Source organism: Antrostomus carolinensis, unplaced genomic scaffold, assembly GCF_000700745.2.
Source record: "Antrostomus carolinensis isolate BGI_N321 unplaced genomic scaffold, ASM70074v2 scaffold24707, whole genome shotgun sequence".
Classification (NCBI taxonomy): Eukaryota; Metazoa; Chordata; class Aves; order Caprimulgiformes; family Caprimulgidae; genus Antrostomus; species Antrostomus carolinensis.
The window spans coordinates 3,084-20,244 of NW_010329974.1; the positions used below are offsets into that span (position 1 = coordinate 3,084).

Consider the following 17,161-nt stretch of genomic DNA (forward strand, 5'->3'; position numbering starts at 1 on the left):
TTGCAGGCTGAGCCCAAAAAAATTCCTAGTTGAGAAAATTTGATTTAATTTCCTGAAATATTTTGCCATGCAGTGGTCCCCATTGCCTTGTCACTTGTAAAATCACTTCTCACATCAGCAAAACAGTATTTTCTGAAAAAAATACTCTTGCATGTTCTATTAGTGGATGACAGCGGGGTGAGTCAGACATTCAGAGTTGTAGCACCGAAGGGGAAATGAGCGTAAATTAATTTGTCCTGCAGCAAGGCAAATAGTTGGGCCACTGCCAGTCATTTCTGTGTTCTGTTTTCATAGAAGCCTCCTGGTAGCATTAATATTTTGTTTCTGTATCTTAGGTGCACTGTTGGAGAAATAACAGATGCAATGAAGAAAGTGTTTGGGGAGCATAAAGCCAGTGACCGAATGGTGAGCGGAGCTTATCGCCAGGAGTTTGGAGAGAGTGATGAAATCCTTCATGCCATCAAAAGGTGAGAATAGCTTCCCAGGAAGCCAAACACAGCCTCACATTTAATCCATGAGATACATGTGCTTGTCACTGTGCCCTAAAAAAGCATTCCCCAAACCTGAATGGCATCCCCAGAACAAAACAGTGAGCTGCATAAGCACTCTTATGCCTGTAAGCAGAATAAGGAGAAATAAGTGCAATAAGAGAATAGTCAAAACTTAATTGAATTTGTATTTGCTTGCAAACAAAATTCACTGAGGTAGTGTTATGATTTGAGGATTTTGCTCAAATAGACTAGGCAGCCATAGGATTAAGAAGCTAAGAAACATTGCTTGAAATCCCCATAATAATAATAATAATATTTAAAATTTAATTTCCAGCAATTCATATTTACAAACCTGGTTTTGATCTGCCGATAAGCTCTCCTTGCAACTTCACTCTTACTGTTCCTAAAATTAATATTTAAAATTTAATTTCCAGCAATTCATATTTACAAAACCTGGTTTTGATCTGCCAATAAGCTCTCCTTGCAACTTCACTCTTACTGTTCCTAAAATTGTAAGTCTAACATCTGTCTGGACTTCCACATACAACTTTGAGTCTATGGGTGTTACTTACTCATATCACGAGGGAGAAAACATCAGAAGGTGGTAGTTATGTGTGAAAACAGTTGCCTAGTTGTGCCTTTTGTCAGCTTCTGCCTTTTCTACTGTCCTCTTGGGTGAAGAGACTGAATTGCTGGAGTGGGTGGTGATGTAATACGAATCGATGCTCATAACTCCCTGCTGTGTTGGAGCTTACACTTTAAAGAGTTACAGACTCTCTTGAAAGGTATTACTTGATGGCTTCACAATGATGATGTTTAGCTTGACTTGAAAGTAGTTGTTCTGGGGGATGCAACGATCATTTTTAATTTAAAGTATTTGTATTAAGTTTAAGTATTTGTAATTATGCATTTACATGAAACTGAACTGATTGCTTGAGAATCAAGATGTAGCTCCCTTTTTTACATACCTGCCTTTACGTCCAAGGTCATATGTACCAGTTAGTAAATGTGGTAACAAAACTGGATTTACTATGTGTCACCTTTGCATAGGCCTTCAAAAGTGTGATTTCACACTTGCCCGAGACTTAAACCAAGCCCTGAGTTGCAGTGACTCAGGTGGTCTTAGCCTAGCGAGACTGGAGCACCTAGAGCTGTTCTTGTTGAGAGGGAGCCCTGTGGGTGGGGAAGTAAGGAAACAAGAATATGGGAACAGAAAACAATACACAGAAAAAGATTTAAAGATATCACAAATCAATTTAGATACCTACTTCACGGATATTCTCAACAGTCTGTAGGAATTGAGAAAGCAGCCCCAACTCCTATACATCCTCAAGCAGCAGCTTTGTCAATCTGCTTCTTCAGGCTCTCTTGACATAATTCACAGAATCCCAGAAAGGTGGGGGTTGGAAGGGACCTCAGGAGATCATCTAGTCCAACCCCCCTGCCAAAGCAGGTTCACCTAGAGCAGGTTGCACAGGAGATTTCTAAAATTCCTTTTTAGGCTGTCTGAGTTCTTATTTTTTCCCTGTTACATGAAGCATGTTCCTGTCCTGGAATTATCTCCTGAGGCTGTTCAAATCTGTATTGATAAATGCTTTCTCAAGAGTCATTCTTTTCCCCAAACTAAGCCACTGGATTCATACAGTGATCATCACAGCCAGGTCAGCATATGGTTTCAGGGTGCACCAAATCCATAAAACTCCATCATTAACAGAATGCTCAGAACTGTACAATGTTAAAAAACCCTTTCAGTAATATTCCTGAGAGGCAGTAGTCTTAGTGTCCCACTCAAAGACAGATACTGGTGGTACATGGATAATGAGAAGTAAGATGGAAGATTAATCTCTGAGGCTTGTGGTTACACAGTCACTTTAATACAAGAGAAACCTGAACTGCCACTAGCCAGAAAAAGGGAGGCACTGGAATCATAGAATGGTTTGGGTTGGAAGGGACCTTAAAGATCATCCAGTTCCAACCCCACTCCCATCAGCAGGGACACCTTCCACTACACCAGGTTGCTCAAAGCCTTATCCAGCCTGGCCTTGAACACTTCCAGGGAGGAGCAGCCACAACTTCCTTGAGCAACCTGTTCCAGTGTCTGACCACCCTCACAGTGAAGAACTTCTTCCTCATATCTAATCTAAACCTCCCCTCTTTCAGCTTAAACCCATTTCCCCTTGTTTTGTCATTAACTGCCCTTATGAAAAGTCCCTCCCCAGCTTTCTTGTAGCCCCTTCAGGTACTGGGAGGCCGCTATAAGATCTCCCCAGAGCCTTCTCTTTTCCAGGCTGAACAGCCCCAACTCTCTCAGCCTGTCCTCATAGGAGAGGTGCTCCAGCCCTCAGATCATCCTCGTGGCCTCCTCTGGACTTGTTGTAGTGCGCAGAGTGGGGGATACAATGATCCTTTTCTGCACAGACTCGTGCACAGTTGAGTGATGATGTGCACCATGATGTCTAAGGACCCATCTCTATAGCCTGTGTACCATGCAAGTACTTTAGAAACAATCATCGGTCATATTTATTCTTAAAATCTAAGAACTGTGTTTTAGTTCGTTGTAACTCAGCTCATTAAACCCTCGGGGAATTCAGTATTTTGTCTGTTAGAAAAGAGAAAAGTAGTGGGGTGTTTTTCTTTAAAAAAGTGTGTTTTATTTTTGAGGTTGGTAAATACAAGAAATCAGTTAGTAATCGTGTAACATGAATAATAACAGAGTATGCAGACTACATAGACTTTGAAGATCTTTTTATTTGATGTACAGAAATTAATGCTACAGTTGCAGCCAGTGCTTTTTTTATTTGTAGAAATACTTCTATTGATTCTCAGTGACTTACTAATGATACAATACGTGTTTTCCATCAGAGTTAACAAGTTCATGGATCGTGAGGGGCGCAGGCCTCGTATACTTGTTGCAAAGATGGGTCAAGATGGCCATGACAGAGGAGCTAAAGTTATTGCTACAGGATTTGCAGACATTGGCTTTGACGTGGACATAGGTCCCCTCTTCCAGGTATGACTGATTGAGGGGTGTCCAATGTATTTCAAATGCAGCAATTTTCCCTCTAACACTTGTTCAGCAACCAGACTGGGGCTGTTCACTTGTCACATAATCCTCTTTCCACATAGACACCTCGAGAAGTGGCCCAGCAGGCGGTTGATGCAGATGTGCACTGTGTTGGTGTGAGCACACTTGCAGCCGGTCATAAAACTCTTGTGCCTGAACTCATCAAAGAACTCAGCGCCCTTGACCGGCCAGACATTCTTGTCATGTGTGGGGGTGTCATCCCACCTCAGGTATGGGTCATCAACATCATTTCCATCAAGACTAGGAGACTGCTTTATTTCTGTCTGTGCTGTTTTTAGCTATTCCCTATGTTCTGTTGATGTCAGAGGTGATTTACAGCACTGAAGGCTACTGTGTACAATAGCCAGGGTGAGCACAGATCTACAGGATGGTTGCAGAGTGTTGCCAGGTCTCATTGATCTGGTTTTCTGTACACTGTGTGCTGGTTTAACTTACAGTGTTAGTTGGATGGAATATTAAGTTGTGTTGTGACAAGGGTAGCCTCAGGGAGATGTTCTTTCTGCTCTGTTGTTTCCAATTACCGGTCCCTTACATATTAACAAAAGCTAGCTCCTGTCTTAAGAGACTTTTTGACTTCCAGTAATAGCTTGGAAGAGGCACTGCTAGTTACTAAGACGTGGTGGGTCCGAAAACTTATAGGCTACACATCTTATTCACTGTTTAGCCTCTCCTAGAGGACTCCCAGATTCCTTTCCCCTTCACTGCTCTCCAACAGGTCTGTCCCCAGCCTGTACTGGAACCTGGGGTTGTTCCTGCCCAGATGCAACACCCTACACTTGCCCTTATTATATTTCATGAAGTTTTCCTCTGATGCTGTGGTGTCTCTCTGGGACTTGTTGCATATGATTTCTCAGGCCCAGCACGCAGCACAGAGCCCACACCATTTGTAAAGGTCAATTTTCTGTCACACTCTTAACTGCAGCTCTTAAATTTCTTTCTGAACAGGATTATGACTTCCTGTACGAAGCCGGTGTTACCAATGTGTTTGGTCCAGGGACTCGTATTCCAAAAGCAGCTGTCCAAGTGTTGGATGAAATTGAGAAGTGCCTAGAGAAGAGGCAGCAATCCATGTAACGCTGAGATGTCACACAACGGAACCAGCCTCATACTAATTGCTTACAGGATGTAATCATCGGCAAGGGACGGCCAGCCACATACCTTTGGTTCCACTGCCCTGTGGCCTGGTGTTTTGTGCTTTCTGAGAAAGTTGTAAATTCTCTGCTTGTTCTACTTGAGGATTATTTATCTATGTACCCACAAGAAAATTTTATCTCTAGAACTATGGCTTCAGGGAATTAAGGGAATTGAGTAGGTGGGTTTGGTTGGGTTTTTTTTCAGATATAAATAAACTATCCTTTCCAGCTCTTTGGTTGATCTCTTTGCATGCAGATAACTTCTTTTGAATTTTTTGGCAGGCATTGTAGACCTAGAAGTCTTCAGGCAAAATCACTGAAGTTCAGCAGAGATGTGATTAAATCCAGCAGCGCTTTGATGTTAATGTTAATCTGACTTAACTCTCTTTAGAAACATATAAGTAGATAAACCATAAATTTTCAAAGTTCACGGTTTGTTTAATAAGATACAAATCCTGTATCTGACAGTAACCCGTATAGGAGCATCTGTGCACCTCTGCTCTGTCTACATCCCTGCCCTTCCCCTGATACTGTTTCTCAAATGAAGTTCATTCCAGTGCTCCTTCTCTCTTACTTAGTTCTGTATTTTTGACCAGTTTTTGTTCTTGCTGTCCCTGTGTATTTAGCATTTGAACTTTCTTCAGGTACCTCATAGAATCACAGAATGGTCTGGGTTAGAAGGGAACTTAAAGATCATCCAGTTCCAACCCCCCTGCCATCAGCAGGGACACCTTCCACTAGACCAGGTTGCTCAAAGCCTCATCCAGCCTGGCCTTGAACACTTCCAGGGAGGAGCAGCCACAGCTTCTCTGGGCAACCTGTTCCAGTGTCTCACCACCCTCACAGGAAAGAATTTCTTCCTCGTTTCTCATCTAAATCTACTCTCATCCAGTTTCAAGCCATCACCCCTTGTTCTGTCACTCCCTGCCCTTGTAAAAAGTCCCTCCCCAGCCTTCCTGGAGCCCCTTCAGGTACTGGAAGGACACTAGAAGTTCTCCCTGGAGCCTTCTCCAGGCTGAACAGTGAATGGCAAATGGTTACCGACTAAAATCTCAGCTGCTGCACACACACCTCATCAACCTGGCTGCTTTATAACTGCACTGCTGTTCAGGCTAGTGAGAATTTGGGTTAGCACAAAATCAAGTAGGCACTCTGCAAACATCCTGAAACATTTTGTTTCAATAGGAGTATTTTTGGCATATTCCAGGACAAAATGATAATGATAAAACATGGTACTAGACACTCAGATCTTTACAATAGGAGTGAGGAAGGGACCAGCAGGTTACTGTATGGCTAAGTAATTACCCTTAGGAAGTTCCATAATAGTGGGTATTTTTTTCTCTGTAAGGCAGTTTCTGTTTTACAAAGATGCCAGGGATACAGATGGACAAAGGGCTGGAGATTTGGAGATCCTGATTTATGCCTAGGAGTTGACTTACTGCAATGCATTGTCTTTCATGAAAGAAGCTATGATAAAGCAAGGACGTGGGCACAGCACCAAGTCCCAGCCCAGTGCTCTAACTTTCAATCGAGAAACAAACTTCCCTTTTGACTTTGAATTGTAAAGTAACCTCCCAACCATGGTAAACCATCCAGAAGACAAATTCCTATAAGAGAGTAGCAGTCTCTTCTTTATTCTTAGTGTTTCACAACCTTCAGGATTGATGCTTTGGCGCTTGAGTTAAGCTGTTCATCAAACAGTCGGTGCTTTACAATGATGAGCAGCAAGACCATGTCTATTGTATGGTTAAGAGAGGAACCCAAGACCAAGTTTAAGTGATTTCCCCAAAGTCCCATGGTGTTCCTGGCCAGGTCTTCTCCGTGTTAGCCTCATGCTCTAACTGCTAGAATGGTGACCTCCTGCAAATAGTTGATCTTTGTTCTGAAATGAGTCATATTTAATTTTACAAATGGAAAATTGACCCTTAATAGATGTCATCTAGTTCTGTAAGTTATTCCCATGCTGAGATGGACAAACTGCCTAGAAGGTTCTTCAAAGTAAGACACTGAATTCCAATTTATTTTAATGAAAATCAGGATGCTACTTGTGTTAATTTATATGTCATCATCTGAGTAAGGAGCTCCATTTATCCTCAGTGGAAAGATAAGAGCCGAAGCTGGCTGGCTCAGGTGTGGATGTCTGTGTTGTACATGTACACGTTGTGGTGAGGTAGCTCTTAGTGTGAGAGCAGGTTACATGTTCTTGGGGTTTTTACCTTGAATATTTGTATTGGGATGACTGCACTGGTGATTGCAAACATAAGATGCCCAGATTCACTCCTGAGGTAAGCACTTGCATTCTGCTTCAGTGTCTTAGAAGTTTCCTTAGTTTGACAACACAGTCCAGGGCTGGGCAGGAAATACCATGAAATTAGTTATAATTTGACCATAAATCAACTTAATTAAACTTAAGAAAAAATCAACTAGTCTCCTATATAGTAGGCTATACTTCATTTCCTAGTTCTCTGGTCAAGGGCAGCCCTGCTTTTTAAATTTTCTGCATATAACATAAAACCATCTAAAATTCAGAGTCTCTACTGGAAAAGTTTTGATTTGCTTCTCACTGAGTCTGAAAAATGAAAGAGAGATTGAGCCATTTTCGATACACAAACACCTGGACCTTGACTTTTAAAAATGAAGTATATAGGTAATAAATCAGGCTAGTAAAGCATTATACTTAAACATTGACAATATACAGATCTGTTTTGTAGAGTGGCGTGTTTTTCATCTTGCGTACACTTCAGGAGCAGTTACAAGTGGATGTGGACCTGTTCTCCTCCCAAGTTTTTCACAGAGGAAGCTCAGGTTATATTACGTTATTAATGTGCATCTCGTTGTTCTGTTCACAAATCTGCAATTAGCAGATGGGAATATATATATTTTGCTGTTTATTTTAAACATCGAGCAACTGAGCAAGTGAAAGCAAAAGCTCTGAGGTGGAAGATGATTATTAAAATAGTGTCATTTTGCCTATCAAGATTATTTTTTAAAACTGAAAAAATGCTGATAATTGACATTTACCATAAAAAGTCCTTTCCCAGCATTTTTTCCAACTGCTGACACAGTCCTCTGACCCCTCTTGTCTTTTACACTATTGTCCCTTTGGCATTTCCCTCTGCCATCTCCTCGCCCTCCCCCCAAACACACTTCCATATCCCTCTCCTGTCTCTCTTCTCTCCCCATTTATTTTCCTTCAGCTTCCACAAGCTCCCCTCTCACTTCCTGGTGTTTTCTCCTGATTCCTCCTCCCTTTCTCCATTTTCCTGTGCCATGGGCAATCAGAGGTGACTGTTTCCCAGAGGATGCTTCACCTCTTCAGATTTGGGACAGAAGACTGAATGTGCCTCATTCCATATGGAGCATCTGTGAGTGACAACCCAAGACAAGATAATGTCACCCTGGAGGCCAGTTTAATTTAGGAATTTTTCACAGCTTTTTACAAATAAACCTACTTTAATCTAGTGGAATATTTATGAGAGTTGGTGACACTGCCAGTGGCAGGAGTTCAGGGGAAGGCAAGCTCCTTAAAGTTTCCCAATCCCCCAATTTAGTAATTAATTTGTGCCTTAGTATTATGTTACAGCTCTCATTTTATTTGTTCATTTGTAATTGAGACTCCACGGTAACAGAAATTCTTGTAGCCACAGAAGTGCTTGAGCCCATCTTTTAATCCTGTTCTTGGCCTTAGCTGTAGTTTCTCAAATGAAACTAATTATTAGGGTTTGAGTGTGGTAGAAGTTTTCAAGAACGCAAAGTCCATTCGCTGTTGTTTTAAATTGTTGTTTGAAATTTGTTCCAAATCTGCCTGTGTTTAACTCTTCTTGTCTTCACCAAATCTGATGCAGATAGATGTGGTCAACTGAGCAAGCAGGGGAAGGAAGAACTGCTGCAGCTATCAAGCCATATTTTGTACAAGACGTGTGTTTATGTCCTTTAAAATCACAAACACTAAGTCAGAGAGAGAGATTTAAACTCTAGAGTCACAGAATCATAGAATGGTTTGGGTTGGAAGGGACCTTAAAGATCATCTAATTCCAACCCCCCTGCCATCAGCAGGGACACCTTCCACTAGACCAGGTTGCTCAAAGCCTCATCCAACCTGGACTTGAACACTTCCAGGGAGGGGGCATCCAAACGTGTAGGACCTCATCATTTCCACCTCGCAACCCCTTTGTTAAAGCTGGCTGGCAGGATGATGTTCTGGTTGTCCATATGCTTGAAACTGAATCAGCAAACTCTGTTCTCAGTTGCAATGTGTCAGCGCTCCAGTCAGTGGGGAACTCTGGATCTCAGGAGCTCCCACGGAAGCGATGTGAGCTGCAGGCTTACTTACTGCTGGGCGGGTTATCCTGGGGCTATCTGTTGGCATTGCTGCACAGAGTGTTCCTCCAGACAACAAATGCCCCGACAGCTTTCATGGTAGAAGAACTTTTACACTTCAGCAAGCAACAGCGTAAGCGCACAGTTCCTTTTACTAAGAGATTCCTTCCATTTCTTCCCCCTGTACTGGGCACTGGTGAGGCTGCACCTCAAGTACCGTGTTCAGTGTTGGGCCCCTCACTACAAGAAGGACATGGAGGTGCTGGAGCGTGTCCAGAGAAGGGCAATGGAGCTGGGGAAGGGTCTGGAGCAAAAGTGTGATGAGGAGCAGCTGAGGGAACTGGGGTTGTTGAGCCTGGAGAAGGGGAGGCTGAGGGGAGACCTTCTGGCTCTTTCCAACTCCCTGAAAGGAGGGTGGAGAGAGGTGGGGGTGGGTCTGTTCAACTGAGGACCAAGTGACAGGACAAGAGGAAATGGCCTCAAATTGTGCCAAGGGCAGTTGAGATTGGATCTGAGGAAGAATTTCTTTGCTGAAAGGGTTCTCAGGCATTGGAAGGGGTTGCCCAGGGCAGTGGTGGAGTCCCCATCCCTGGAGGGATTGAAGAGTTGTGTAGACATAGTGCTGAGGGACATGGGTTAGTTGGGGACATGTCAGTGTGAGGTTAATAACTGGACTTCATGATCTTAAAGGGCTTTTCCAGTCCAGGCAATTCTGTGATTCTCATGGTGCTATCTGTGATACGCAGAAGACATCCTTCCCCGACTGCCACATTCCCACCTAACCTCTTCCAACTAAGGCTGCTCAACTCCTTTTTGAGCTCGTATTTTGAGGAGCTGGAACTATACGAAGCAAGGAACTGGAGATCTCAGTAAGACATTTTGATAGCAGCCACTTTATCATCTTTTCCTGGCAGTGAATATTTCTTGCTGCCCATATGGTTTTCTGTCTGTATTGCTGGAAAGCTACACTCTGAGTCGTATTTATTTGGTAACACTTTGTGTTCAACCTAGGGTTTTCTCTGATGGCTGTTTTACTGCTAAAGCCAAGAGTTTGCAGATAGATTGCATTAAAAAGTCAAAAGTAAAGAAAAAAAAAAAAAGCCCAAAATAATAAATCCTCTTTTAATTATAGCTGCTTCCCTGAAAAGAAGTTTAGTTTACATGATTTTATGTTTAGTACATAAATCTATTTCCTCTAAAGTGGAAATTCTTGAATTTGAAAAAAATAGCTTTTTTGTTGTTGTTTAGCTTAAAGACAATATTTGAGAGTTGCTTAAAAATATATATACTTAAACCTCTGTATTTGACATAAGCTATGCAGTGACAACCCCACCTACTGCATTCCTACTCGTTTGGACCCATGAGTGAGCCCAAGTTTCGACCTCTGCTGTGAAACCGTCGCTGCATTTCAGCGAGATGCAGCTCCCTGGCTCTCCACCTTGGCAGCTGAAGAGAGACCTACGTTGTCTCTCCCACTCCACATCATGGACACAGGGTTTTCCGCAGAGTTGTTGGTGCTGAAGAAATGAACTCGCCAGCCGCAGCAACACTGCAACTGTTTAATCTCACGACGGAAAGTTTTGCTGAAGATGTAGTAAATGAAAGGGTTATAGGCCGTCGAAGATTTGGCAAACAGACAGGGCAGCAGGGTAACAATGGGCTGTAGAGAATCGCTGGAGTTAAATATGGACCAGAAGCTGGCTGCTGCATATGGTGTCCACGAGCTCAGGAACCCAACCGAGATGAGCACAGCCATCTGAAAGGGAAACAGAGCTTCAGTTCTCAGCTTGTACTGGCTGGATCTGATACTCCGGTGTATGGTGTGGGGATTAAACCACACCTGAACCAGGTGAAACACCTGAAGCTGTATGCTTGCTATGTTGTGATATGAGCACAGGTAACACCAGACAGTCCATACATGCTTTTATTCCCACCTACCAGATCTACACTGTGGGTTTCTTCTGGGGCAGTTTTCATCTCCTTCCCTGACCCTGGCTGCAGTATGTCATGGGAGACACAACCCAACCAGACAGTATAACCTATCAATTATCTGGCCTCTAGAAAGCTTGAGTCAATTCTGGTTTTCCACAAGAAATGAGCAAATGAAGTGCTTCTTTGAAAAAAAATGTTATATTAAAAACACTGTTTCCATACAGAATTTCTGTGTAGCTCTCACTCAGAATAGCCGCTCAGTCAGTTAAAGGACATTTAGGATGTCCTTTCTTGTTCTGTCTAGGACAACAGACCAAGACCTTCTCACCAACTACAGCATGAAGGGATTCAACAGCTTTTCCAGCATGAATGAAAATCTATATGTTCATGAAAATCATGGGTGCAACTGCCTAAAAAAGGTTTAACAGGCTGTGTTGTACCTACAGTATGTAATCCTGATGAAGCTACTGAAATGACAAGGTTTCCAGGAGCTCCTCTGAGGAGTGCAGAGTGTGAGTGAGATTGGAAACACATCTCCATCTTTGGTCAATACCAGACAAAAGCAATGAAGGGTCATCATGAGCCATGCATGAGCAGAGCCAGTTCTCTGCAAGCTCCTGATTACTGCAGACTCTTCTTATCACTGGGATAACTCACCAATGTCAGCTTCTTCTCTAGTTTAGCGGCATTAGGGATCCTGTCAATATTCTGGATCTCTTGGTATGCTTTATGAACCTTCCAGGCAATTCCCAAGTAACAGGCAACGATGGTCAGTGCAGGCAGAACTGTGCACAGGAGAAACATGCTCAGGATGAACGAAAAGCCATTGGAAGAGCTGTGGAATTTGCTCCAAGCTATTGTACAAGAGATGCCAAATGGCTCAGGGCCATAATAGCCCCAGCCTACCAAGGGCAAAATGGCCCAGAGCAAGGAGTAGAGCCAGATGAAAGTAATCAAGATGCGAACAGTGTTCTTGGTGATTTTGTTACCTGCAAGAAAGAGGAAGTGAAAGGATATATGAATCTCATCTCAGCCACATGTTTTTTGCCATTTCTTCTTCTCCAACAGAAGGATGGTGGCTAAAAATATGCCAGGGCTGCTGCTGCAGTTCCCTAACCTTTTGTCTCCTTGAGAAACATAACAGAGAGCATCCATGGATTGGGTGAGACCTCAATGCAGCCCTCAGTGCTGATCTAAAGTTTAGTAAGTCAAAGAGCTTTACAAGATCAAGTTGACTCAAAATGTACTGTGCTTGCAGACCAGGAAAAAACCAGGAGAATGCTCTTTACTCTCAAGTTTCAGCCTGTCTGCTTGCACATAAATAGGAAGATAAGACAGTTGGGTCCAGCAAAACATTTGGGCTCTGCACCCTCAGGTAGTTCCACCTGGTATTGCTGAGAAGTGAGAAGCCTCATTGTTTAATAAGGAATTTAATCAGATCCTTCTAGGAACATTAGAAGTTTGAGATTGAACTAAAAGTTGAGGCTTATTCCTACAGTTATTGAACTGATACTCCATGCCACATTCAGCAAGGTACCTCTCTGAACATCATAACTCAAATGCACCATTATGAGGTTACCAGAGATGTGATTTAACTTGCTTTGGCAGGGGGGTTGGACTGGATGATCTCCTGAGGTCCCTTCCAACCCCCACTGTTCTGTGATTCTGTAACTACTTACTGTTAGATTTGGATGAGTTGGTAACAAGGAATCGAATCACAGCCATGGCACACAGGGTCATCATGCTGCAGACACCAAAAAGGAAACCCATCAGGGCATAATATATGCAGGATGCATCTCCTCCCAGCCAAGCATGGTTCCAGGCAGATGCAATGGCCAGTGGATACATGCTGATTGCCATTCCGATATCTGCTACTGCCAAGTTGACTGTAAGTAGCTCTGGTGACTTCAGGAGGGAAGAGCGCTTCACAGCTGTAGCAAGGACGGCTGAATTGCCAAGGATTGTGAGGATGGCTGGAAGAGAAGAATCAGTACTGACAATAATATCACATAACACAGCTGTGAAATGCTTATCTATAAAAAAGATGTGAAAAATGCCAGTCATTAGCCTGGGACTAAAGTCTAGGAGACAGGACAGACTGGGAGACTCACCAGAATTCATCACCTCCCATCAGAGTGTGCTGATGCTTTGAAAACACGCTGGTGTGTATCTGCTATGCCCTACTATGAAACCTTGTTCTTCTGCTGGTGAGGAAACTTGTTCTCTAAGACAGTAGATAAGAAATACCACTGGGATGGCATTTCTGAGAGCTGCTCTGCATCTTGGCACCTTCACCACAGCATCCACTGTTTTGCTTTAGCCAGCTCTTGGGTTTCAATCCTGCCTCACTGCTAGACAGGGATTTGCCAGTCAAGCTGTGCTTCCATTATGGACCCAGTAGAGCAAAGAGCAATTCAGATTTCTGTTCACAGCCTCCTGCAGTGCTGGCCAGCCTTACTGACCAGGGAAATTTTGTCATATGAATAGTAGACCATATCTTGGCCCTTTCTATCACCACAATATAGGTTTTCACTTCCATGTCACCCCTCCTTTTCTATGCACTACATCCCACCTGTTTCCCTGTGGCTCCTATCTCATGTGAATAGCCCACACTATCAAATATAAGGGGTCTATCCACCTTTTTTCCTTGGTAATATCTGCAGTTACTTTTCCTTCCTACTGAAGAACTCCAGTTGTCCTGCCTGCTTGTCCCCTCCTCTCATCTGGTGCCTTCCACTTCCCAAAGACTTCACTCTTTGCAATGCAACTTCCACTGGAGCCCCAGCACAAGCTTCTCGGGCTCTGAGCTGCCTTGATAGTTGACATGTGCTGGCTGAGCAGCTCAGGGTCTTAAGCTGGTCAAGTGGCTGAGAATCACTACGTGCCACCATTCAGACACCCACACTGTTCTTGGTGGTCTCCGAGTGCAGTGAGACAGACCATAGAAACTGTTTATCCAGAGGCTTGTGACAGACCAGAGCTTGCTTTGCAAAAGGACGTTGTTCAGGTTACACCACAGGGCTTCTGACAACGGTGTCAAAAGTACATGTAGCAAACAATTCATTTGCTCTTTTCTTTCAAGTGAACATTGTGCTGGAGCTACATTTTGATCAAGGTTTTTCTGAGAAGGTGTCCTTAAAAGTCAGAAGTGAAGTAGGGAAACAGAAAAAGATTCTGTCATGTTCCCTTGTTGCTGTGAAAGCAGAAAGGCTGCAATTGCTCACAGATCATAGAATCACAGAATTGCTTGGTTGGAAAAGACCTTTGGGATCATCGAGTCCAACCGTACATGTCCACTACTAAACCATATCTCTGAGCACCTTGTCTACCCATCTTTTAAATACCTCCAGGGATGGTGACTTGACCACCTCCCTAGGCAGCCCATTCCAGTGCCTGAGAACCCTTTCAGTGAAGAAATTTTTCCTGATATCCAATCTGAACCTCCCTTGGCACAACTTGAGGCATTTCCTCTTGTCCTGAAACTTTCTACTTAGGAGAACAGACTGGCCCCCACCTCACTAGAACCTCCTTTCAAGTAGTTGTAGACAGTGAGAAGGTCTCCCCTCAGCCTCCTTTTCTCCAGGCTAAACAACCCCAGTTCCCTCAGCTGCTCCTCAAATATACCACAAAGATACCACATAATACAGTGCCCACAGAGGAATTAATAAAGACACATGCAACAAAACAGAATAAATACATTGGCATAAATCCAAGGATGGGCAGAGATGCCAAGAGAAAGCTTTAAACAGGACAGGGGTACAAATCTGAGACCCTGCATCCCTCATTCATTCACTTTCTAACCACACATGTTCACTTGGCACCTCTGAATATGCTTGAATGGTCACCTGAGCTCTCAAGACTTGTATGTCTGCACACACAGAGATGCCCACGGTGGTTTGGCACAGGACCACTTGCTGACAGATAGCAACCTGTGGCTTGGTGGGAAGAGCATTGTCCTGCCAAATAACAGCCACAGGCTGGGACATCCTCAGGCTTCAGGAGGAAAAATGAATCCAGTTCACTTCTGTGAGAGCTTGAACCTCTCTGAAAAAGGTAGGAATCACAGGATCACCAAATGGTCAGGGTTGAAAGAGACCTCAGGAGATCATCCAGTCCAACCCCCCTGCCAAAGCAGGTTCCCTACAGCAGGTTGCACAGGAAAGCATCCAGGTGGGGGAAGTAGCTCTTAGTCTCACCATCAGGGATAGACCTCCAGGCCCAACCTTTCTTTTACTTTGACAGATGCTATTTCCCTCCATCCCGCTGCCTGTGGGGCTGCTGGCTGGCATGGGACACAACTGTGAACTGCATCCATGAACTTACTTTTGTGTGAGAAAAGAGCTGGCATCCTGACTTGTCTTAGAAGAAAAACCCTTCGTTGTTTTGCAGAAAGTGATTTTTCTCACCCTGACTTGTACCCTCTGCTGTCAGCACAACTGAGGGGACAGCACAGTGCAGGGGAAAGCATCTAAAAACCAGGGGTGAGATGTGAAATGCTAAAGCCCAGCTCTGCTGCCCAAACCCTCTCTATTAAAGCACATAAAAATAGGTGCTTGTCTTTCTTAGATACACCTCAGCCAGGGTTTTCAAATGAGTTGAAGGGAGGAAGGTACTTGCATCTTAGCAAAATTCAGTTGGACTGCATGCCTAAACCAATTCCACTCCAAATCTACAACGATAGTACACAAATCACCTGGGTACATGCGACAAACAGACAAGGAAGAAAATGCTTAGCTAAATCCATGCTGGAGCAGACTGGTACATATCCCCACTTGTATTTCATTGTAAATCTGCCTTCAGAGGGGCAAACAGACCATTATAAAAACCAACACTGCTATTTGGAAACTCTTTGCTATTTTATACCAGTTTATCCTACCAAGACACAGCTGCTTTTCATGCATAATGAAACCCCCTCCTCCAAAGGTCAGACCACAGTTGCTCTCCCCTGATCAGAGCTGCTTCATCTCTCCATCCACAGAGCTGAGATGCCAGGAGAAAAGCTCAACTACTTATTTTAAATACTTGTGACACCACAGAGGCAAACTTGTGCAGCACCTAAACAAAAATCTTCAGCATCTAAACAAAAGATTGCAAATCTGAGAGGGGAGATTAATCCTGGCATCCAACCAACTCCAAGGCAATAAAGAGGAACCTGTCTGGAAACAGATTTTCTGTAATTTCCCTCCAGCTTTCTCTCTGGCTAACAGCAACACAGATGGGGCAGCCCCACTGTGTCTGCTCCGAGGCTTGAAGCAAACAGTCAGGCTGTGAGGGCAGAACTCACCTATGATCAGAAGAAAGACCCCAGCTCCATAATCCACTGCTGGGTGGAGTTTGGAAATGTATTGCTCTTCCATTGTCCCTTGTGGAAGTGGGTGAAGGTTTTAAATCAAAGGTGAAGTGACTGTAGGGGCAAAGAGACTCTTCTTCATGGCTTGTCTGCTGCAGATGTGAGCCGGGCTGTGGGTGCTGTCAGTGTGAAGGGATCTTTCTGCTTTCTCCCTCCCTCACTCTGTGTGGCAGGGGAGAAGCTGGAGTGAGAGAAAGGCTCTCTCCCTGGGGAGACAGAGTGAAAACCCAGGCAGAGCTGCTGCCAGAGTGATCCCGCCTGCCTGGCTGCCTGGCTGGCAGAGCATCTCTCCACCCAGCCCCTCCTCTCACACCTCTCTGCTCCTTGGCTTGTCAAGCAACTTCACGGTGCAAATTCTGTCAGAGTACCATTGCAGAGGAAAAACAATTGTTGTTCAACCATCAACAGCCCTGGGAAATAAATCCAGGCTGAGGGATCAGGCAGGGGAAGGAAGGTGGGGAGTGTTGTTTTCCAGCTTTATGGCTGAGTATGGGATACAGGAGGTTGGGGTAGGGGGAATCTCTGTGTTGAAGTATTAGAGGAAAGCTGTTTGCTGCAGGAGTTCAGAAGGGTCAAAGTCCCACACCGAAGGCAGGACTTTCAGAGCTGCTCCAGGGCAGAAGTGGAAGATGCTCAGTCTGGTGTGCACAGCTGCAGAGCATCACAGCAGAACCAAGCTGAGTTCACTCTAGTGACTCTCTAGTGTTGTTACTTGGCAAGTGAAGAAAGCAACACCTCACATCCAAGTTTACCTTCTCCTTATAATATCTGAGCCTAAAATCATCATAATGCTCTCAGTCTTTATAAACAATGTTAACTTTTGCTCCAGGTTCCAAATATATGTTACAGG

General features: G+C 43.9%; 2 protein-coding genes across 2 annotated transcripts; one reads left to right on the top strand and one right to left on the bottom strand.

Moving 5' to 3' along the window:
- Nucleotides 1-335: 335 nt before the first annotated feature.
- On the top strand, nucleotides 336-4,873 carry LOC104528707 (methylmalonyl-CoA mutase, mitochondrial-like; the record flags this gene model as incomplete). The annotated part of the gene is made up of 4 exons (XM_010172793.2): nucleotides 336-467; nucleotides 3,354-3,501; nucleotides 3,618-3,785; nucleotides 4,522-4,873. Coding segments are annotated over 4 exons (577 nt in total), but the record flags the coding sequence as incomplete, so codon positions are not given.
- Nucleotides 4,874-10,425: 5,552 nt separating this feature from the next.
- Nucleotides 10,426-16,323, bottom strand: LOC104519550 (opsin-5). The gene is made up of 4 exons (XM_010172792.1): nucleotides 16,246-16,323; nucleotides 12,641-12,934; nucleotides 11,619-11,950; nucleotides 10,426-10,785 (listed from the first exon to the last, which is right to left on the bottom strand). Exons 1-4 carry the CDS (start codon nucleotides 16,316-16,318, stop codon nucleotides 10,438-10,440), a joined length of 1,047 nt encoding a protein of 348 aa, XP_010171094.1. The 5' UTR covers nucleotides 16,319-16,323; the 3' UTR covers nucleotides 10,426-10,437.
- Nucleotides 16,324-17,161: the final 838 nt, after the last annotated feature.

Bases quoted from the DNA above. Each gene is read 5' to 3' on its own strand.
- LOC104519550 (XM_010172792.1), bottom strand. From the start codon at position 16,318: ATGGAAGAGCAATACATTTCCAAACTCCACCCAGCAGTGGATTATGGA. The intron at 12,935-16,245 runs GTGAGTTCTGCC...CTTCTCTTCCAG, and splicing joins GGTCTTTCTTCTGATCATAG to CCATCCTCACAATCCTTGGC. The intron at 10,786-11,618 runs GTGAGTTATCCC...TTTCCCTTTCAG, and splicing joins TAGAGAAGAAGCTGACATTG to ATGGCTGTGCTCATCTCGGT.